At 40.8% G+C, this 24,378-nt stretch overlaps 1 protein-coding gene across 1 annotated transcript in view; it reads left to right on the forward strand.

Moving 5' to 3' along the window:
- The window catches only part of LOC116941020 (contactin-associated protein-like 5), a 153,044-nt gene that overhangs the window by 74,270 nt on the left and 54,396 nt on the right, over nucleotides 1-24,378 (forward strand). Inside the window, exons 4-6 of the mRNA XM_032951569.2 lie at nucleotides 15,958-16,105; nucleotides 18,904-19,107; nucleotides 20,252-20,454. Coding sequence (XP_032807460.2) covers nucleotides 15,958-16,105; nucleotides 18,904-19,107; nucleotides 20,252-20,454 — 555 coding nt within the window. The remainder of the gene's footprint in view (nucleotides 1-15,957; nucleotides 16,106-18,903; nucleotides 19,108-20,251; nucleotides 20,455-24,378) is intronic.

Raw genomic sequence — 24,378 nt, forward strand, 5'->3', positions numbered from 1 at the left:
TCCGAATTTAATCCCAGATCAATTTTAAAATCGTCCTCACTGTTTTCCAAGATTCTCCAGTGACTCGGCACCCCCATCCCACTCTGTTCCCTTCCGTGCACAATCTACTCCAGTAACCCAGGGGTTTATGTTAAAGCCCCTTGTCAACCATCGCTCTCTCTCTCTCCATTGTTGCTCTAATTGTCAGGAACTCACCCCATTCATCCATGTTATGACTCCCTGCTCTTGTTCAAATCAATGCTCAAGACCTTAACCTTCTTTGCCTACGACTAAATGGTTCTTTCTCTGTATAAAGTAAGCCAACATACATGCCCCATTCCCCCAGGAAACATGTCCCACTGTTTTGTACAGCAAATTAAAACAACTATTGTACATGTGGTTGCATGTACATGCTATATAAATCCCATTTGTATTGTACAGTATTGCATTTAGATGCTCTATAATTACATATTGTATTATATTTGTGTTAATTATACGGGTAAAAATGTATTACTGGCGAGGTGATCCTTTCCACATCTTGTGAAAAGTAACCAAAAGGTTCTGCACTCTCCTTCAGACACACGATGATCTCCCTACCACCGAAATTAACTGCTGCCCACCAATTACCCACACATATGTGCATACTAGCCAGTGTTTATGTTGCACTGTTGGCATTAGTAATGAGTATTCCTTTAGGTGTTATTTAATACCAAGCCCAGCGTCTACTTCATTTAGTCATCGTAGTTCCTCCTGGACAGTGCTTGCAGGTGGAATTAATGGCACAGTCATTTGGAAGGTTTAATTGCAAAGAGAATTATGTTTGTGCCTTAGGAAGAAAGTTTACAATGATTTTCAATGTATTCTGTTGATATCCTTGAGAGAAAGGTGAAAAAGCAAAAACTAATCTGGAAGCTCTGTGCGTACTATTTGAAGAGAATGTGCTGCGCTACACTTATTGGCATCCAATTTTCAGAATGTTATATCCATTACATTAACGAAACGTACTTTTAATTGTTTACGTAAAAATCTAATGGCAACAGGTTGATGGAAGGCTTGTTGGTAGGTTTGCAGATATGTACTCCAAATGGCTAGAGTATTCTGCTTGAAGTGGTTGCTCACATTTATAGCAAGAAATGAGCATACGTCAGAAACATTGAGCCTCTTGACCAAATGCGCCTGCTCTGATCGCATCATATCTCAGATGCTTGTACATGGCTGAGCCATGATTGGCCACCACCTTGCAAAACGTGGATGTTGTAGGCTGCTGTGTGACCCATTGTCAAAGAGGACAATGCGGCTAATTCCATTGTTTTCCTCCATGGGTAAAACAACTTACGGCAGAATGTTTCTAACCCGTGTAAAAAATAATAATATATATTTTATTATTTTGTTGTTTCTCTTCAACGTGACTTTACCGAAAAAACTAAGAATATGATACCTATGTTATCACTATGCTTCCACTTGCATGCTCTCCGTCTTCAACTAACCTGCACTTACCAGGTTGACTAACCAATACGTTTCGGATGATGTGGAGAGGCCCGCGTACGGGATTGTGCCGTAGATGCAGAGCCAACGTCGTGGCCTGCTCCCAGTCATACACGAGGGCGGGTTATTCACTGTAATACATCTCCCGTGGGGGAATAACGGGCATGCGAATTTTCACACTTCACCGCTGTGGTGCCAATGCACTGGCTTTCACGGAGGCCACTTGTAGCTTTGGAATACAATGTATGTGCGCTGAAAGCTCGGTCGGAGGCGTACAGAGGTTAGTTGTTCACGGTGTTGAGTACCCAGTCTCCGTGAGTATTGAAACCCACACCGCATCCACAACAGAGATTAACAGGGAGAGGTGGTAAATAGCGTCCTAAACATAAACAGGTCAGTTGCTGCTGCTGTCTCAGAGGAGTCCTTCCTCACGTGTGAACACACCAACAGCTCCTGCTGAATACTCACCTTGCATTTGCCATCTGAACGCACAGCCCCCTTTGTCAATCCACTGTTGGATGAAGGCCTCCCCATGCCGTGTAGGTCTTGGGGGTTTGTTTGAAAATATCTCACCACGCTGGTCAGTACAGGTTGGTTGAAGGGGCCAGCCCAGAGCTGGTTCAGATATTACATGCCCTGATATTACCCGTGGTTGGGATTGAACTCAGGTTGTCCGGTTTCTAGGGTGGTGTGCTGACTACTGCGTCACTACTCCACCCCCCACACTCTAAAGAGCCGTGTGCAATTCTAGATTTGAAGCAACATTGTTAAACCTTAGACCTTTGCTAAAACTCAGAGATAATTTGCAAGTCACATTATGCAGTGAATGCCAGCACATCTCATATTTTACTAAATGTCTACAATGCTAAGTTAATACAAAATTTTGTGAAAAAATTGAATACGTAAAAAATAGACCGAAAGGAGCTTTATATTGTTAAAACACAACTAAGTTATATCGGCAAAAATTGGTAGAAAATCATATTTCTGTGGTAGGAATGTCTTTGCTCTAGAGTAGAGAAAATAAAATATGAATAATACAACATTAAGGACCATAACATCTCCCATTGGCTGATATAAAAGGTCATGTTCCTTTCCCTCCATGTCCCCGTATCTGCTTCCAACACTGAGTACAATGGGCAACTGAGCAAACACGCACGTGGCCTTTGAGGCACAATGCTTTTACCAGCTCCTGTCATTCCCTTGCCTGATGATGCAAGATAAAGGTCTGTTCCTTAAGCCATGACTCATGCACACAGTGCATAAACCAATGCTCTGTGTTTTTTTACCACTTTGGTCTTGCCAGTGGCTTTATTTGGCCTTACCGTAGATTCCCTTTGGCTCCTCTCTGTCTTGTTGTATTTGCTTTGAGGAGCTGACCATGGTGCTGGCTGACCTTAGAGCATGTAAACAGCGCTGTGATTTATCGCCTTTTTAGGCAAAGTGTTGACATAGGTGGCTACATTGAGCAGATGGTTTGCATGTTTTTCCAGGAAAAAAAAAACTCAACACAAATAAATGTTTTGTCATGCTTTACATTTTGCCTGTTCACATTTTAATTTGGTAAGCTAAGAAGTTGAAATATTTGCGGTTTGGGCAAATACTTTCATTCTCAATTCAAATGAGGACCTGCATGGTCTACTGCCTCTGATGCTAAAGGTCAGACGCACCAGAGGAGCAAGTGCTCTTCTACATTAGTTTAGCCCAGACACTGCATTCGCTTCAATCGAGTTAAATACTGTGCTTTAATGTCATTTCATTCACCAACCAGTTTGTAGACTCTCTAGTCACGCCATCTTCAGAATGAGTCTTGGGACCAGCAGCCCAATAAGTTCATGAACAACGTAGTCCTGTCGTCTGCAGCATGATACAACACGACCACCCAATCTTCTTCCATCATTTCCTTGTGTTGTTGCTCTTGAAATCAGGACATATTGACACTTAATGGTACCTACTCTCACATGTGCCTGTTTATCCTAACATAATTTTACGTTACCACCTCTGTATCATCCTCATCTTTGAATTTAACCACTCACTGGTTAGATTCTACGCAGGCCCTCCGATAATATTTTGTTGTGGGAATGTTATTGAGAAACGATTCTCAACTCTATTAAGTAGGAGCAATCCCGTGATGGCGTGACATATTTCCAACAACTCCGAAAGGAAGAGAATTCGAGAGAGAAACTACCACCTGAGGATGTAGCAAATCAAGGCATGGTAAATGCAGTCACAGTATAAAAGATTAAGTAAGAATACCAGTTGAGGTGTAGAAGAGATTAGGAAAGGAAAGGACTTTTACACTGACTCGTCTCTTCAACAGGATTATGCACCCTGATTATTTTTGTTCAAGGGCAAAGGAGCCATGCAAAAATATGAAGCTAAAAAGGTGTCATGTCGTATCTTGAAGCTGTGGGAAAAGATGATCAAAAGAAGATTAAGGGCAGCAGTAGAGAGCAGCGAGAACCAGTTTGGCTTCATGCCAGGCGTGTCGAGAATGGATGTTATTCTCCCGCCTAGAATGCTAATGATCAAATATGCATAAAAGAGACACATGTCTTCGCATGGTCTTTATAGACCTAGAAAAGGTCCGCATGAAGAAAGTGGTTTCTGAAAAGGAGAGTCCTTGACACCTATGTGACACCAGCCAAAGCCGTGTATGGCAATTCAAGAACTTCTGTGGAAGCACATAAAACTTCACCCTGGGTGTAGGAGTGTATCAGGTCTCAGCACGAAGTGCCTTCCTTCTTCATACTTGTCCTAGGGTCCCTTGTTCTTTGAATGTTGTTTGCTGATGAGATTTTACAATGTAAGAAAATCAGTGAAAAAGTACATCGAGACCTAAGAAGAGTGGATACACATGGTATGTATACATTTTGATTTAAAGCTTTCGTGACTGCAGGGATTCATATTCTTGGTTCTTTCGGTAAAGTCACGTAGAGGGGAAACAATAAAATAATAAAAAATGTAATAATAAAAATAATAAAATTTTTATTGTTTTATTTTTATTATTTTATTGTTTCCCTTCTACGTGACTTTACCGAAAGAACCAAGAATATGGTATGTATAAGTCGAATGAAGACAGAGTATATGAGAACTAGGTTCAGACAGAAAAAACAAGATGAGCAAGAAGTGCGGTGAAGTTGGGGGATTTCCATCTCCCAACTGCCAATTTTGTTGAAGTATCTAGGGAATGAGTGGAAAAAGAGAAGCAGGAAGGCAAACCACAAATGAGTGGGGAATATGGCAGGGAGGGTGCCGTAAGGGGGTTATGGGCCCCGTGGAACCCATGTATCAAGTCCCTGAGCCACCTGCTAACAGTGTTGCTGACGCCCAGAGCCATTGCAGCCAAGGAGCCCAGGAGCCCCCAGTTGCCAAAATTCCCACGTGGATGTCACTTTCTGTGAAAGGCAAGACCGCCCATGCTCTTGATTATAAAATATTCCCAAGGGTGTGGCATACCAATTGCTCAATTAACCCACAGGTCCCGTGTATAGGAAAACCACCTACTCTACCACGCCTTGCCTCGCCAAAAATAGAGACATCAATAAATAATAATGCATTTATGAAGGTATAGAAAGTTAATTGAATGATGTAGGAATGTGAGTGGAGTTTTCATTTTACAAACTAAAACACCATACCAACATAACTCGGTCATAGGTTACTGTGCAACATACAACAATATTTGCATTGTTATTGCAGTTTGAATTGCATATATAACCAGTGATATTCGTGCAGCAGAACAACGTACATTTACATATGTGAAACGTAATTTTAATTAATGAAACATTTTGTAAATTCACATCGTTTTTATACAGTACAGGCATCTTGAAATATGTGCTTATACTTTACAGGCCATTAACAAGGCCTGTTCATGCCTGTTTGGTCATGATGACTGTTTGACCATACTTCAACCTGATGGTTAATGCATGTTATTGAAGGGGGAGGCCCAGGAATATTTCATATATCACTTGCCACTGATGTTAGCCATGGTCAGGCATTGGACTCTAGTGACTGGGTTCAAAGCACAGTGCACTGATCACTGATCCACTGCATATATGGTAATTCATGTATACTGTAGATATAATTGTCATGGTATAAAAACATTTGTTGATAGTATCTCATCATGGCACAGTCATGAAGATGTGTGGGGAATTAACTATTAAATAGACAAGTTAGGCCATCAGCCTATGGATTTTCTGAATCTAGATCAATGCTTTGCATCAGCATTTATTTAGAAATATTTAGGACATCAGCAATCAGCTTTAATAATTATAATAATTTTTACATTCACGTTTGTGTCCGTGGAAATGTGGTAATAAACAAAATGGTTAAACTTCAGTCACTAAATAAATAAATTGATTATCAGTGAGGAACTCAGACAGCTTTAATATAGTTCACCAGGCACATACGCCGTCCATATGTGCCCTCACGTTGTAAGCCAATTAAACCTCAAAATGCTGAGAAATAAATAGGTCACGCACGCTTTGAAGGGATACAGAAAAAAAAGTAATTAACAGTCTTCTATTGGGAATTCTCATTCAAGTGTCCTAATCACCTTCGGTTGTCCAGGTGGTAATGTGCTGCTCTAGCTCGTTAACTCGCTCGTTAATGGTTTCCCTGCCGCGGTATCTCTCTTGCACCCAGCTGACCATACGTCGAACAAAACCTGTACTCAGTTTCATCATCGTGTGAAGAAAGAATTTTTCTCGGTTTTACAAAGCAGAACTCTCAAGTATCACACATTTAGGGTGAGAATTCTCGCTTTTGGCACGAAGATCATGCTTTTACGGGCTTTCTCACACCATCACGGCGTCTCACACAAATATCACGCCTTTCCAGGGAAGGTGAATTGATACATTATCCATAAAGGACATTCCGTTTTATCTATGTGACTGTGTAAAAATTGGTTGAAAGTGCCCACCCCACAATTATTCCTTTGCCACTCCTCTATCTGCATTGTTCCGCCGGCGACTGATAAAGTGTATCTCGCGCTTTGACCGGATAATCTCACGGTCCTCTAATGAGGACCTTAGAATTTTGAGTAGGCATTGTCCATTGGCCTATTTAACAGCTCTCTCAAAATGTAATATTACTGTGGTGATTTAAAAACAATGTTTAGACTGTATATATGGTACCACATTGGCATCTGTTTCTTGAACTATTTATTTAATAATGCGAATTATTGAACGGTATAGAACAACTCCTCTGATATGTGCCAATACATAGGTAACCGTATATGTGGGGGACCAATATCCGCGGAGATATCTGCGAATTAACTTATCGGCGGAGGAAAAACTTGCAGTTAATTGTGGATAATATTATGAACATGCCACGCTACTCCATTTATCCGTAAAAAAAAAATTCTGCTAATATGTTTATGATGTACGATAAGGGGTATTCGACACCCACGGATGGACTCGTGGGAACAGGATTCATTTTTTGCACAACTCCAACAAGCTATGATTTTTGGGTAAAATTGTAGACAACTGCGAAAAATAGGAAGGATGGGGTCATGGGTAAGTGCGAACCATACAGCTTCTGCGGATAATAGGAGTCGTGGATAGGGCTGCAGATAATAGTTTTCCTGTATTATGTTTACCAGAAAAACCTTGCCGAGTTTTAAGACTCTCTTTCAGGAGGGCCCTGCATTGGGTTGTTTGGCTATTTCCAACTATGGCTTTTTGGCTTCATGTATAAGCAGACTGGAGCACGTGGAACAATCCATACATTTGAGGGGTGACACTCAACACTCCCATCTCTTGGCCACAGGAGATTCACTCCAACAACATCTGGGAGACATTGGTAGTCATCTATCCAAGTACTAACCAGGCTCAAAACTTCTTTGGTTCTTTCGGTAAAGTCACGTAGAATGAGAATAAAATAATAAAATAAAATAACAATTAAATTCCCACGGCGTTTCGGCCACAACTCAAGTGGCCTTCTTTAGGTGAAAGGAACAAACCTGTCAGGACGACAGAGCTTGAATGAACGCTGTTAAGATTCGCAGCGTCTTTTAAGCTGGTTGAGAGAAGTGAGGCACCTTGACAAAGGGGTTTACATATCAAACAGGAGAATTTAGCATTGAAATAGCTGAGGGATTAGCTTGTGACTGGTCACAGAAATAGCTATGTTAAAGTCAAAGCCTACACATCCACAGAGGCACCTAGTACAAATCAAACAGGAGAATTTAGCATTGAAATAGCTGAGGGATTAGCTTGTGACTGGTCACAGAAATAGATGTTAAAGTCAAAGCCTACACATCCACAGAGGCACCTCGTACATGGACGCCAAAGGGGCTGCAACAACTCAACTATCATACAGTAAACCGATGTGAAAAACCTAAGTCTAAATTACATCAATATAATAAATGTACTCAATATATTCTTCAATAAGCTGAGCTATTAACAGCAACTGGGTATACACTACATTATATAATGAATACCATATAGTAAACCAATAAAAACTAAAATATAATAGGCTCAAACCTATTTAGCTTCCACACTCTGAAAGGCACGATGATCTTGTCTGACAGATCAGCTGTTTCAATACAACGTTATTAACTCCCTCAGATTTAGATATCCTGTTTATGCGCCATTTTATTCTGAACAAGAATTGTATATGTTGTACATAATATTTACACAATCATTTAGCATGCGTACTTTTATAGCAAATATGGGTTTTCTGTAATTTTTGTTTAACGTGCTTGTCCTATCAGACAGAATTAGGCTAAAGCCAAATATATTACAAAGCCAATAATGACAGTCAATGACATTCTAATTCATTTCCCAACAGCACTGCGCCATGCAGTAAGGACGGACATTCAGCCCATGTGACCTAACATTTAGTTGAATAACTTTATTTGCTCATTTATTATTTCTAATGAGTGCCCGTGGGAGAGTAACAAACCTCTTTTTTCAGCACTGATAACATCATTTTTACAAGGTACATTGTTGGAAATAAAATTACTGAAATAAATACAAGCGTAGGCTGTCAAACAACTTCAATACTATGACTAAAAGCGTAGGCTGTCAAACAACTTCAATACTATGACTAAAAATGTTGGCCTTGTCATTTCAAAGGGAAAGGATTAAATTGGAACTCCATAGGGGTAAACCATTTGTTTCAAAGTCAGCACTGTTGATATTTTTTCACAAGTAAGATCAGTACGGTCTTCACATTGCTCACAAGACTATAAAATGCCCGTTTGTTGCTAGATGAGACCGCAGTCATAATTGTACAAAATCGGCAACACAAAAATTATTACACAATTAGAAAATGTTTATATCAACAAACATAAAAGTTGTGGTCGTGTGCAGGTTTTAAATCTGCATAGGGCTGTTCCAATATCGTGCTGTGCGTTTAAGAGTTTTAGAAGCAAACGGTAGCTTTTGCTGACTTTATGCTGAGTCGAGTATTGTTTAGTGTTGACGGAAATGTGCTCATTAAAGTTTGGAAATTAAATAAAAGTTGGTCTTTTAGAAAAAAAACCTCCTAAATAAATAACTTCCAAGTAGAGAACATCGTTGAGTTCATGTTGTCCCTGAGGCAAATTAAAACTGAGAGGAAAAATGTGAAATTTTGAAGATGTAAAAAAAGCACTGCTTACTGTGTCTGGTCCAATTTACTGCCCACAGCCTGTAATAAATCAAAGGGCCGACTTTAACGATGTTTGTGTGTGGTTGCGGGTGCGTCTTGTACATTTGCTCGTAGTAATGTTCTGTCGAGTTGTACCTGGTGCAATTTTACTCTGTTAGCTGGTAGCGTCGCAAGCCAATGTTGTGGTTGCAACATCAAGAATCTCAAGTCTTTCTTACAAGCCACGAGGGACTTTCATGATATTTTTTTTATCAAAAAATTTCAGAGGTTGCGTAGACCATTAAAAAGGAATTCGTTTCAGTGGAAATTGATGCAGTGATCCACATTATCTCACAAATCAAGGGCTAAATTGAAAATATTTGTATATGATAATATAAATAACGAAAATTTTACAGACACACGAATATTACGTGAAGAAGTATCAACATACCCATTAAAAGGGGAGTCAGTCAAGGTGGTTAATGTGATTTAACCATGATTATTCACAACGACAGAATATTTTTTTTTAACGAAAAAAGTGGATTGGAGAAACAAAGACATAACATGTTGGTGGTTATAACCATAACTATCTCAGATTTTCTGGAATATTATTCAGTCATACAAGCTCTCACAAACCAAAGCCGAAATGCTCTAAAATATTTAGAAATGTTAACAATTATTCATACAAATAGAACAACTACACTGAGATTACATGAAGACAGCGCCAACACACGAGTTAGACAGAGGGGGTGGCACAAGGACACACACTTTCGCTAAAGTTATTCACAGCAACGTAGAGAAGATGTTTTTTGAAAATTGGTTTGGTGTAAAAGAAGGGATAAAAATGTATGGAAAAAAAACGTGAGCTATTTTAGATTGGCTAAAAACGAAACATTCTGTGTAACTTCCAGTGGAAATGAGCCATGGGAAATATGAGCAGAACTCAATAAACCAGGCTTCAAAGTTGTGCCCCTAGGACTCCTAAGCCGTAAATGTGAAAGTTTGGAATTAAGATAAAAATAAGCAAAGTAAAAGTCATGTACAATGAGTCTGATAAACAATTGAACTTATTTGTTGGAGGGATAGAACTGAAAAACATGTTAGTAAACACACGTGCACACATGTAGTACAGCTATTGAAGGTGGACTGGGCTAAAAACAATTAAAATAAAGAGTGAGATGAATAACAGGTTGAAGTGCTTTAAAAAATGAATTTAATAATGAAAAGTAACATATTAATGCGGCTAAAGAATAATATGTTGAGTGAGTGCAATACCTCTGCCGTTGCCGATAATTGTTTTAACGCTGTGGGCTCACACGAAATAGATTTTTCCAAGATGGACGTACTTTGCAAACCTACCGGATACCTTCAGAGATTTGTTCATGAAGCCATCCAGATATATAAACACAGACACAACTTCAACCGAGAGGATGGGTACAAACTGAGTAATCATTGGAAGGACGTTATTAATCTTGATTTGGAGCTTTCGTGACTGCAGGAATCCATACTCTTTGGTTCTTTCGGTAAAGTCACGTAGAGTATAAATGTTATTCAGTTCTATCCCTCCAACTATCATACTCACATGCTCTTTGGATTGCACCCGTTGGGTTGTGCTCCCTCGTCGAGGAGGCCGCTCTCCTCCTATCTTACAGTTACATGCTGATTTCTCACATTGACATCACTAGCACCGGCCACTTCTTTATGACCCTTGGGCTACACCCATTTCAAACCTTTTAAAACAGTCTGCCTCAGCAGCAGACCATGCTTTCCCACCTGATGACGGACGCTTGTGTTGTGCGCCCGAAACGTCGTGATTTATTTTATTTTACATCTACATGACTTTACCGAAAGAACCAAAGAGTATATTACCTATTCATATTCTTGGTTCTTTCGGTAAAGTCACGTAGAAGGGAAACAATAAAATAATACAAATATAAAACAATAACATTCTCACGACGTTTCGACTGCAACACAAGCAATCATCATCAGGTGTGAAAACCACAGCAAGGAAATTTGAAAAAAGTGGCGATTTTTTCTTAACGTTAGCACCACAGAGAGCGATTTGACAATTTGTTCAGATGGACGAGTCCATCTATGTTCGGAAAAGAGGAGGGGGGGGGGACGAAGAGAATGGAATGCGGTCTGAAAGCCACCGTAAGCGTGAACAATCAATTAAGACCCGAAATGTTGATCAAATCCTTCCAATGATTGCTAAGTATACCTGTTGTTACAGCAATATGGACACTGACAAAAAAATGGAACAAGCTGAAAAGTGAGATAAGCATGGAGCAATGCGTCCTTGTAATTGCACGAATCTCTCTCTATGCTGCAATTCCATGCGTGCAATTCCAGAAAGACGAACACATTAATAAAATAACGTACGAAAATTAGAGACATTGTATTGTGATGTAAGTAAAGTAAGCGGGCTTGGGCAGGACACGTCGCTCAAAGAGATGATGGCTGGTGGCGAACGACGAAGTGACAGCCAAAAGAGGAAACACACCTCAGATGACATCCACCGAGGAGATGGAGTGACGAGATCAGTTCATGTGCAGGTGCTAGATGGATTGTTAAAGCGTAAGAACCGTGGGAGACGGTGATGGCATGGGGAGGCCTTCATCCAAAAGTGGTTAGATTATAGTGAATGATAATAATAATTAAAAGGTCATAATGAAAGCCCTTTCAGGCATTATCCTGGTGGACAACTTGTTATCCACTACTGAATCGATAGTAATTACTTTAAACAAATATTAATTGTATTTAGGCAGTAAGATAAAATAATTATTTCATTAATTTATTTTCTTTCTACGTGACTTTACCCAAAGAACCAAAGAGTGATTCCTGCAGTCACGAAAGCTTCAAATCAAGTTTGCAGTATGATTATTTACATTCACGTGAGAAATCGTGACTCAAAAAACATGTCACAGAGAAAACACGTGCAAAAAATATTATTGCAGTTAATAACAAATGACATTACAGTAAACAAAAAATACTCTTTGGTTCTTTCGGCAAAGTCACGTAGGTATAAAATAAAATAAATCACGACGTTTCGATCGCAACACAAGCGGTCGTCCTCAGGCGGAAAAAATATAATCCAGCAGTTCCACTGGCGGAAAAAATATATATTGGAACTGCTGGATTATGTTTGGAACTGCTGGATTATATTTTTTTCCGCCTGAGGACGACCGCTTGTGTTGCGATCGAAACGTCGTGATTTATTTTATTTTACACCCACGTGACTTTACCGAAAGAACCAAAAAGTACGGATTCCTGCAGTCACGAAAGCTTCAAATCAAAACAAAAATAATTTCACATAGGCAATTAACATAGACAAAGAAATCCACAAAAGCAGCGCATATATGTTCACAATGCAAAGGGTTGACTCTAAAGTGTGTTTGTTGCTGAATTTCAAATTGTGCTGCTTCATAGATCATGAAATATATTTCACTCCGTCGTTCCAGGCAAAAACAAAAAAACTGTCCGACCAGGGGATGAGAACGATTATAAATAAAAAATCAAGGATTTTCTTGCTTGTGTTTCAAGGATACTGCAGTGGCACAGTAGTGCTCACACATTCCCTCTTTCATTACCTTTACAGACAGCCTGTCACTCATGTCTCTATCATGCTATCATCGTGTGTGCTTGCTCTCTCTTTGTTTTATCCCGGTTCGATCTTTCTTTTTTGCTTCTTCCACCCTCACTCGTTGTCACCGGCGGTGTCAATCGATGGGTGTGGTGGTGTAACCACTCACCTGGTGAGTGGTTACACCACCACACCACTCACCTGGTGAGTGGTTACACCTGGTGAGTGGTTACACCTGTTCACCCTTAACCCTATCTGAAATTCCATAGCGACCTTAAAAGAAGTTCAGGTAGCGAATGATGAACAACATTGCTGTAGCAGTTTCACAGTGTGATGATCACTGGCAGTCAGAGGCAGGTATTTCATAAAATTTGTTTGACATTTGCCCCACTAATTATGTATTATATATTTAAATATAATCATATAATATTAATCATGGTCGGTGTGGATTATTAATGGGTGGTCCCAGAATTAGTCGCACTCGCCACTCACCACTCATTTTATCCATGGCCTGGAATCAAATTCGGATCACCAGGTTCAAGTTCCAAAGTAGTAACTACTGTACTGCAAAACCACTCCACCTATATATGTAATTCATTATTCCATAATTTCTATCAATAACCAACTTTAATCGAAGTGGTTTTTGCTATGCATGGTTTTGAGTAACAACAAAAAAGCGTATTATTTTTGCTTGCAGAAGTCTTGGAGATTAAAGTTGTTTAGTATTTTGATTCATGAACAATGATTGGTTCTGGGGAAGCTTTAAAAAAGAACATATTGACAAGCTACCACAGGAAATGTATTCTGCTATGAGACTGCTACATCACTGCAGAATTAAAGATGTGTGGCAGAGCAGTTGTGCAGTGATCCATGCACTGTGCTATGAACCCAGCAAACCGAGTTGAATTCCCAGCTTTGGCTATCATCAGCAGATATCTGAAACTGGTCCTAGCTGCACCCTTCACCAATCTGGACAGAACGTCAGAGTGAACTATGGTCAAAGCAAACCGAATGACAGACAATGTGCAAGGAGGACTTTATCCAGCATTGGATGGGCAGATGGTTGCAAATTATTAATCATGAACGTGCAATTCTCTAGGCTCACTGTTTAGGTCATAACCATGAATCTGGGTCAGAAAGATTGGTGACTCAGTCATGTAACTGGAAGGCAAATACAAATAGTTGACAGATGTTCCTTTGGAATAATTATCATGCTAGAATTTTAGTGGTATTATAGAATGCTGATAGTGAAATTTGAGTCTCTGTGAGCACAGTTCACTGGTCAGCCTTTGTTCGGGAAAATATTTGAGGGCATCCATATTATTTGTAAGCGATCAAGTTGGGATCTTGCCTGCTGTCGAATCCATGAAACACATATGCGTGATGTAATTAAAACTTCTGGGAGGATATATTATAATGGTAGAAATAGCTAATGTGGTCCAGATGATCTTGCGCATTGTATTGAATGAAAATAAAAAGTTTGCTGAGAAAAGCAAGGCCACTCTCAAGAATGCCAATCCCCATGGCTGGTTCCCAGCCCAGTGATAATTATTTAACGATTGACACTTCAGGCTATGCTAGAAAACTCACTCTCAGGCCATATGGAAACATCCATTGCTCATTAAATCCAAATACAACATTGCATTTTACAAATAAATAACAATACAGCCAACACAAATCATACAGGTGTCAAACATTCAGATTTTAAGAATTACACCTTTCATTATTGTTCATTTACCCATATTGATCCACATCTGCATAGTCAATGCAGTTCATTTGACTACTATGTCACGCGAACATAGTACAGCAGAATACATGGGAGTGCCACAATGTAACAGACGTGATATAAATTAAATTTTGGATATCCATGAAAACAGCAGAGACACCACTGCACTGCTGAGAACAAATTTACTTGTTCCCAAATGTGTTAAATATGATTAAAAGGCTAGAGGGTGATGAGAAAATAGAAATGTTGCCTTGCTATTAAAATAATGGTTTGTGTCACGACCAGCCATGTAAAAATAGTATTGGTGTTTGTGCTCATCAACATAAGTAAAGTGGACATTTAATTCAGAAGAATTACACAGTACATATTACGAGCACAAGAGACTGCCTACTAGATGATTTATTTAGAGCAACTCTAACATCCTTCGTTGTCTCAAAAATAAAAAAACTCGCCTTTTGCCCGTCCCAGGACGGGTGTATTACAATAAATCTGAAACTTGCAAGCGAAAATCAGACCGCGACGTGATATTCATTGCATCAATGCGTGTGCAATTTGTAAGGCCGCAGTGACAAAGACCTATTTCATTTAAAGGTTATAATCCCTTGTTCATCATGACGTCCTTTTTACTTTGATGTCTCAATAGCGTAATGGAGATCACGTGACGTGAGGGTTCTGCCTTTGTAGTGACGGTTGTCAGTTGACGCCCGAGGAGGGGTTGGGGGGGAGGCGCCTCGCCCCCCCCCAACCCATGTGGAGTGACGTCACCCGCTAATTATTATTAATGGTGGGGGGTGTCCATTTGGAGGACCTCACCTGTTCATGATTATTAATGAGGGGGGATGGTCGATGTGGAGTGACGTCACCTGCTCATGATTATTAATTAGGGGGCTGGTCGATGTGGAGTGACGTCACGTGCGGGACTCACAGACATTATTGGCTCATTATAGTAGTAAATAAACACGCTTATAAATGAATTACATAAAAGTAACTCATGGTTATCCTCATCACATTAAACTGATTCCAGGCTGAAACTTCCATCCTTTCCTATGAACAATGAGATTGTTGTTTTGAATGCATTATTTAATACATTATTTCATACATTATTTTGTAATACATTATTTTCATTGACCAGGTGGAAGCAGGGCTTCAGCTCGCCATACGCAAGCTTGAGCCCTTCATAATCGAGAGACATTTTGCAAATCGTGCTGAATCCTCAGGGGCCGCTGTGTGTGTGTGTGCTGTGTGTGTGTGGTGTGTGTGTTGATGCTCTCCAGGTGTTTCCAGGCAATGAGAACTCCGACGAGGTGGTGCACCACGAGCTGAATCCTCAGGGGCCGCTGTGTGCTGTGTGTGTGTGCTGTGTGTGTGTTGATGCTCTCCAGGTGTTTCCAGGCAATGAGAACTCCGACGAGGTGGTGCACCACGAGCTGAATCCTCAGGGGCCGCTGTGTGTGTGTGTTGTGTGTGTGTGCTGTGTGTGTGTGTTGATGCTCTCCAGGTGTTTCCAGGCAATGAGAACTCCGACGAGGTGGTGCACCACGAGCTGAATCCTCAGGGGCCGCTGTGTGTGTGTGTTGTGTGTGTGCTGTGTGTGTGTGTTGATGCTCTCCAGGTGTTTCCAGGCAATGAGAACTCCGACGAGGTGGTGCGCCACGAGCTCCAGCACCCGATCGTCGCACGCTACCTTCGCTATGTTCCCCTGGACTGGAACGCTTACCGCTGGGTGGGCCTGCGCGTGGAGGTCTACGGCTGTCCCTACAGTGGGTTACGCTCAGTCTCTTCATGACGCTACCTTTTTGCAATTTAGTTTTGGTCCATTTGCCGCGGTGTAATGGTTGGCACGCTAGACTTGCAATCCAGAAGGTTGGCCGGTTTGATCTCCCGGAGTGGTAATTGAATCTCTCTAACCCACCCCGCCACTGCTTTTGTCCACCCAGCGATATATAATGGGTGACACCACAGTTGGTTGATCGTTAGGTTACGTGTGGTGGGGTAAAATGTGGGTGGAAGAGGAGGTTAAATGCCCTCCAGGGGGGAATCTAGAACTCCCTGAAGTGGAGACTCTTCCACCAACCATAAGCAACAAATTACAGGGCAGCACCGTTACCTCTATTTTACCTGTCTCTCTCTCTCACGCCGCTATGTTCACATTGGCCTTTAAACTACAGTCAGTGCCAACAATATCATGGGATTTAAGTTTTTTTTTTCCCTGCAGGGCAGGGAGAGTAGGGATGCGAGGCCAGGTATGGGGTGGTAAATGGCAGATGGAATAGTGGTTGGGATCTACAAGCGGCAGGTGGGGGTGGGGCACAGCGGTGTGAATGGTTTTTGTAATGCAAAAAAAATCACTCTCAGCAGGCTTCAGTTACACACAAAAAATTCTAACGGGGCTGTTTCAACAAACGCACCTCACAAAATTACGTGGAATTTTCAGGCTAAATCAGTTCTTATTGATTTATATCAGTTTGATCGTGAGTTTAGTCTGTGAAATTGTTTTCTGCGCTCAGGGCAGCCCAACGCGCCAATAAGGATGAGAAGCTTCTTACTTGGATCAGTGATCCTCACCGGAGGCCTCAGGGACCACTGTCCACTTCCTCATTTACATATGTGCCAGTGCACAGACATAAGCAGTGCACCCACCTTGTTTACACATAAAGGGACGCCTGGTTTGCATATGAATAAAGCAGATTGTAAGTCACGGAATCGTGGGCTGTTAGCGTCTGAAACTAGGACTGAAACCCATTACCTTGTGTGATTGCAATGTCTCTTTTTTAGGGCTTACCTGCCAGAGGGATAAATTTGTTTCCTACTTTATGTAGGCTTTGCTCAACACTGCATCTGAATAATTACTGCAAACTAAAATCACACAAGGGGCACGCATATTTCAGATTATATTGCCCGAATGTAGTTGCTGCACTTCAGGTGCTATTAAGGTGCTGCTGAATTGATTATGACTTTATTGATGTTCTGTGTTAATATAATAGTTAATCATTACTGTTGGAGTACGATGATGATTTTTTTACATTTACAGATGCAGGAATCTCGGCCAACGTGTTCTTGAAATGTGTCTCTGCTCGGCACACTGTCTTCCCGTTCCATGATTGTTTAGAGTATAATAACTGTCTTTAAACCTGCAGAGATATTCAAAAATAATGGGCCAGGTCTCTAAGTGCTCCACTATTGCCTTTTTTTCTCGAGTAAGTTCCTGTGAATTACTGCTTCCCGGAGAAATGCAGAACAGTGGCATGGTGTCTCATTGTAATGTGAACATTTTGCTCGGGAGTGCAAGGCACATCACCCGAAGCCCACTGCTGAAAATGTGTACACTCGCCACTTTCTGCAGCTACACTGCTGAGGGTAGAAGCTTTTTTAAAGTATTTAAATCCCCTTAAAGGTAATTGTACAAAACTGCAACGCAAATCAACTGTTTAGTTTTTAATGCGCCCTATTTATTAATACAATCGCTGTAATATATTGCAACATCAGCTTTGATTTAGCACACTACGAATAAGACGTACATACTGTAAAACTGTTTTGTTGACATGTAATTGTTTTGCTCCAGTTGGCAGTCATAACTGAGCAGGCTTGCCACCACTTATAATCATTGTGTCATTTACATACTTGTATCTGTTTGCAATATTTAGCCTAATGTACTGTTATTGTATTGCATCACTTAATTTTCATCAGGCTGTTTGAAGAGCGGTAATGTTGGCTTAAAGCAATGTGAGTTACCACGGCATTCTGAAAATGACACGTTAAGTAGAGGTTGTGTAAACTGGTAATCCATTTCAAATACAATAGACAAATTGCCTTACAAAATAAACTAACTCTCTCAAGCTGAAATAACCAAATAATTGCATTCTATTATGGGTCACTTCCCTGATATCCCCTACACCTCTACAAGTATATAATTACTTCCAATATCTCCATCAAAATATAATCGCATTCATGGCCATAGCACATTTAAATTTAACAGTGAGTTTTATTGCACGCACAAGTTATTTTAGAGTGTCTTCATTCAATTACATTTATATGCTCTATAAATCCAAATTGCCATTTAAGCAAATTATTATTGTAGCCAACATATCACATTTAGAAGGAAAGCATATACTGTATATATTCTGATATTCAGTGTGCAGTATAACATCATTTTAAAAATGATCAAATATATGCTGAATCTCAAAAAAGTAAAATTTTTAATATATTAAGTGAAAACTAGACATATCTGCCCATTAACACAAAATACTGGCCCACTGATAAATCATTGAACATTTCCGACTGGGTTAGAGGTTATGGCTTAAGGGCTTCATGCACGATAGCGCATTTGCTGTTTAATGGTGGCACAGGCTATTCATGAAAGGCCACACTCTGGCACATTCCTGCCCCGATATCGACGTGCAATCATTGTGCAAAGTGCGTGTCAGGATTTTTCCGAGTGCCATTATTTTGAATTACGGCACCGGCGAGACCGACACTTTCGGTCGCGTCAATCGTGAGGGAAGTGGCCTTGACGCCTCTGCCGGTATTGCCACACCACCACCACCACCACCGTGTCCAGAGTCGGAGGCCGTGTTCTTCGACGGCCGCAGCCTTCTGGCGTACCGCTTCGAGCAAAAAACGAGGCGGACGCGCAAGGATGTGGTGTCGCTGCGGTTCCGCTCTGCGCTCAGCGAGGGTGTGCTGCTGCACAGCGAGGGCCAGCGCGGAGACACCCTCACCCTGGAGCTCCAACGTGGATGTCTGCACCTGCTCATCAGCCTTGGTGGAGTCTCCTATCCTAATCGCCTAGCCACCCCCCCACCCCGACTCGTTCCCCACAGACCCCATCCACACCCAATCAGGATGGCCTAAGGCTCAGGCTTCCTCGAAATTGACACCATTGCTAATCAGATGGACTCATTTGAAACTTGTAGGGTCGATGTGGATTAATGTTTGTTGATTTTTGTTCCCGGTCTTCTTGCCAATTTGGGCCTTTGAGCCTGTGCTGAGCAACTGTTAGGTTTAAAAATAATAATGTGTTAGACGGGTGGAATTATCAGCTCTTGCTGTTGAACAGTTCTCTAATGCATTCAGAAGTCATAGAATAATTGTTTTTTGTACAGTTTATTACAAAAAAAAAGAACTGAAATTGAAAGTCTCACTCAAGCAATATTCCACCAAGGTGCCCCTCACAACATTTTAATTGAAGAGCCCCAAGATATATTTTGGAGTTGCCTTAGTTAAACTTCTACCCTTACCTCCCCCTTCACACCGTCTGCATTTATTGCATTGAAGATGATGTGAGGAGTCAGGAAAGCTTAAAATAATCCTCAGTAGCACGTACAGACTCGCACCCTCATCATTTTACATATCTGAGAACAATATTCCTGATACCGAAGGGTACACCCACATCGACTTGTTAGCACCTCCAAAGAATTCCCTGTTCGCCTGCCAATTATATGTGATGGAGGAGGAAGTAATGTATAAGGTGAAGACTGGTGCCGGGAGGTCCAAGATGATGGCCTCTGTAGTGTACAGCGAATTGTTTCGTATTCTTGCACTTGCCTTAAAACAAATCATCACCATAACTTTTTTCTGGCTGCATTTGTGCCATCAAATTCTTACCTTCCCCATTACCTGACCCTACTATCCACCACGTGCCCTCTAATCCATCAACCAAGGCCTCCTGTCAAAGCCTCCCTCAACGAGGGGTCACTCTGTTCTCTGATGCTGCTCTTAAGGTCTGGAGCTGTATTTCAAGTAGAGGCTTTAGACTTCTCGCCCGCCATCAGAAAGGTTGGGGACCCGCTTTTAGATATCAGGCCATACACGCTGAGAACTATTGAGCGCTGAGCCACAGATAATCATAAATAACAATCTCCTGTTCGTTCTTCCGTGGCGATGGCATCGGTCGTGGCGTGAAACAGGTCAGGAGCCGACGGGACCTGGTGGGGGTGGCCCTGGCGAGGTGGCGTATACTTCTGCAAGCGCTGGCAGCCTCCTCGACGACCAGCACTGGCACGACGTGATGCTTGTCCGCAGCGGTCGCCATGGCAACCTGACGGTGGACCGCCACACACAGCGCTTCCACGTGAAGGGAGACGATGATTCTCTAGACCTCGACTACCAGGTGCGTTGGCCTTGCGCGAAAATGCGGATGTCTCTGAGAACCGACCCGATGGATTATGCACACATTTGTCAATAATATTCTGATGAATGCCTAACAAATGGTAAATTAGAAGCCGCATATTGATGATAAATGTGTGTTCTTCAATTGCTGATTTTTCTCTAAACGGATACTTAAAAAAAACACATTGAACCTGAATGCTGTATACAGGCTTTGACTGAATTGGTCATGGAATTATTTGTTGTTCTTAATTGAGAGGATTATATATATTATGTTTTTATTGCAGATTATATATCGTTTAATTTATATCTTATTAATGCCGTCTTCTAACATTGATAAAGTCATTGGAGATACATTGCAAGGGAAGGAAATGAGTCATAACTTAATAACAAGCTACACTTGTGGCAGCCACATAAGCACGTCTCCTTTACTGATAGGAATTTGCCCGATTCTTGTTGTAAAGTGAACCACTGCACACTGACTCCGAGTCTAAGTGAAATGCCTGTGGCTTATATGGAGTTAGAGGCAGGTAATTATAGCAACGCAGAAAAAAAGTATATTCGACATAGGATGAAGGGCTTTTGCAAGCAAAGTAAAATCTAAAGTTTATGTTTGCTGATGTCAAATACTTCATTTGGTTGTATGTTTGGCAGACTATAATTTTTTACCATTGCATGGTTTTTTTTTTAATGAGTATTCGAGTCTCATTTAAAGTTTTGGGTATTGAAGCAATAACATTTTTGTGTGTATGGTGTATTGTATTTTTTAAATATTTGCTTCAGAAAGCTATTCTCATGTATGCATATAAAACATACCCAATTGAATGACTATTGTGCTTTTCCGTGCATTCTGCTGATACCCAGAAAGCACGGTGCCGTGCCATTTTTATTTAATGTAAGGCAACTGATACAGTAACATTGGCACCTCTTGCAGGGGACATGACCCCGTGTCTGAGAAAAGACAGATCGATGCTCGTGGGCCCACATTGGCAGCAGCCGCTCAGCTGGTGACGCACGGTCCGACTCAACCGTAACACAAGCAGACGACTTTGCCGATCACTCGCCCTAGTTTTCATTTTGTCCTTTCACGCGGATGATATTGATTGAAGGCCAGGGTGAGATTCGGGGTGAAATCTGGGCTTAGTCCATGTGAGTGAGGGCATGGGGTGTATGAATGGGTACTTGTGTTTACATTTGCATTGAATTACACGTCTTTAAGTGCGTTATTGCATGCAATTGTTATTGAATATGATTACAGACAATTTGTTTTAAATGTAATAATCGTGTTTCTTATCATGTTCCTATACCATTTCCCCGACCTCATAAAATGTGTCCTAAAACCACAACATGCCAGTAATTTTGACCATTCAATAACATAAGTAACTTGTACAATTTCTTGATATTCCTCAAATCTTTAAAGTCGATTTCACAGTACAATGTTTAACAATGAAGACTATCATATATATGCTGCGTATACATGATTTTTTTAGGAATCGAACACAAATCATATATTATTGTTTGCATGATTAATTTACATATTCCTGAAATACACTTGTACTGGTCAGTTTCTGCTACAAGGAATCATTTCAATGTTTATGAAATTATTTCCACCTGATTGCACATCCACCCATGATGTAAATATTAAGATGGATTTGAGCACATTCAATTGTGAGTGTAATCCATATCTGCCATGATGGAGGATTTATTAAATCAATCCCAGAATTACATAAATGTGATCGTGCCGATATAATACATAATTCATAATGTTGTCCCTGCAGAGATGTATGCTTTTGCTTCTCTTGGTTTTACATGATTAACAGGAGCCGGTTAGCAAGAAGGGTGTTATCTAACACATTCCCTGACAACTTCTGCTCCACTCCCCTGTCACTGTCATGTACTCTCCTTCACACGTACACTCGCCACCATCCCTCCGAGGCTGCTGAAACACCATGCAGGGGAAACATGCGTACATGGAAGGCCTGCAATAGGCTTGGCACGTGCACAACTTGAGAAGACAACTCCGCTGCAGCCCTCAACCCTGTCTGTTGCTGCTCTACATTAACGCAATCACATCCAGTAATGAAAATCATTAAAGCGCCACTATTGAACGCAACATAAGGGTACGGCTAATTGAAAAAAAAAAAACTTGTTGGAAGGGAGAGCTTAGTGCACACAATATATCGACGAGTGCACAAAAGCCCAACATATGGCTTTGAAGTAGTTTAAAATAAATTGCAAACTTACAAAGGACTTCCGTTAATCTTAATTAAAGCAGATGGTTGTTTTGTTTTAGAAAACTAATGCTGTGGTCAAAATCTAAGAGAGTTCAATAGTAACTCCACCAGTTAGAATTTCAAAGGCTGCCTTACTCGGGTCATAGTTCAGCTCTGCCGCATTCCCAATAAAGAATAATAATTAGATGGAACTGAGCTCCTCAGGCAGGATACTGATATCCTGCTTAGCTCAGACCCTACAAATAACCACCACGTGCAAGCATATTGCAGACTTATACCAATTAAATCATCATATTACACACAAACGGAATTTTATTTGTATTATTTTTATATGCTTATTAGTTTCGTTTGAAAACATTTTGCTGCCAACCCTTTTTTTTTGCTCCTAAACAAATTTGCTTTCAAGTCTCCTCGGCCACACAGAGGTTATGTTGATAATTTATTGGAACTTAAGTCATGTAATTATACTAAATTACTGTGAAAAAAAACGCTGGCAAGAAGATTTGGTTTTGGTTGAGAGGATGCGTAATTGGTTTATCGCGCTGGGCACAGTGCTGCTGGAGGTGCCTCCTTGGCTGTGTGGATTATGCGCCAGGGATGTGATCGTTTTGCGAATTTCTCACCCTGCCGTGCGATGCCCTCCACTACTCGGGTCTACTGGCTCCACTGCCCCCGGCGACTGACACTCACACGTGTTTGAACGCGTAGGCTTTCGTGATCAACGTTACGATTCACAGTTGATTTTTTTTTAGGTCAGATCGCCACGTGAGAAATATGCCAACGCGTATTGTACACCCTCTTCCACGCGACACAGCCGAATAAATAGAGCTGTAACGTGGTGAAACGAACACACTCACTATTTGTATTGCTTCAGCACACACCGATGTGCTGAAGAAGCGATTCACAACATCTAGCAATTAGGTAGGACGTTTCGCTAGTTGTTACATTCAGCATCGTCAGGCGATTTCCAGAGTTCAACTCCTACTGTTGAACTCTCATAGCAGGAGTTGAACTGGGTGTACTAAAAATAAAGAAAATGTAACACTGTTGTTTCAAGATATTACTTTGTGAATGCTTCAAATACAACAAAATTTTTTACCATGGGAATACATGTCAAGGTAATTTATATAAATAATGTCCAATCCTGTTCATTCATCTTATAAGCCCTGGTGTAATCACTTGTTTTTTTCTTTATCACTGTTAATTTGGCATTGTTGGAAGATTTCATATACATTATTCTCGTTTTTGTTTGACATCTTACCTCATGGTTTATTGAAAAACAAAATACCATTATTACTTCAGCACTGCAACCAGATTGCATCTACAAGTACTGCATGAATAGAAAGGCATTGGCAAATGTCACCAGGTTAAGTGGCCACAGTGAAAGGTTGAAAGGACAAGACCTTAACTTTCATAGGAGTGGTCAACGGAACCGAGTAGGGTCAGACAGTCGGTCAAGGCTCTTATTGACTGCATTTTTGTGGCTTCATTGGCATTTATTTGTTGTTTGCAGGAAACCTAGCTGACCTTGGTGACTTCACTAAATCCCAACAGTTCAATACGAAGCCTGTCCAGCCTCGTTCTAAATTAAATGCCCCCTATTATATTTAAGTGGTCACTTGACGTGCTTGTAAAAAGACAGTTAAAGTAAGTGGCTTTATTAAATGATAAGTGAAAGAAAAATTACTGGAATT

Source organism: Petromyzon marinus, chromosome 10 (assembly GCF_048934315.1).
Source record: "Petromyzon marinus isolate PM22_M1 ecotype Great Lakes invasive population chromosome 10, UKy_Petmar_22M1.pri1.0, whole genome shotgun sequence".
In the NCBI taxonomy this organism is placed as follows: Eukaryota; Metazoa; Chordata; class Hyperoartia; order Petromyzontiformes; family Petromyzontidae; genus Petromyzon; species Petromyzon marinus.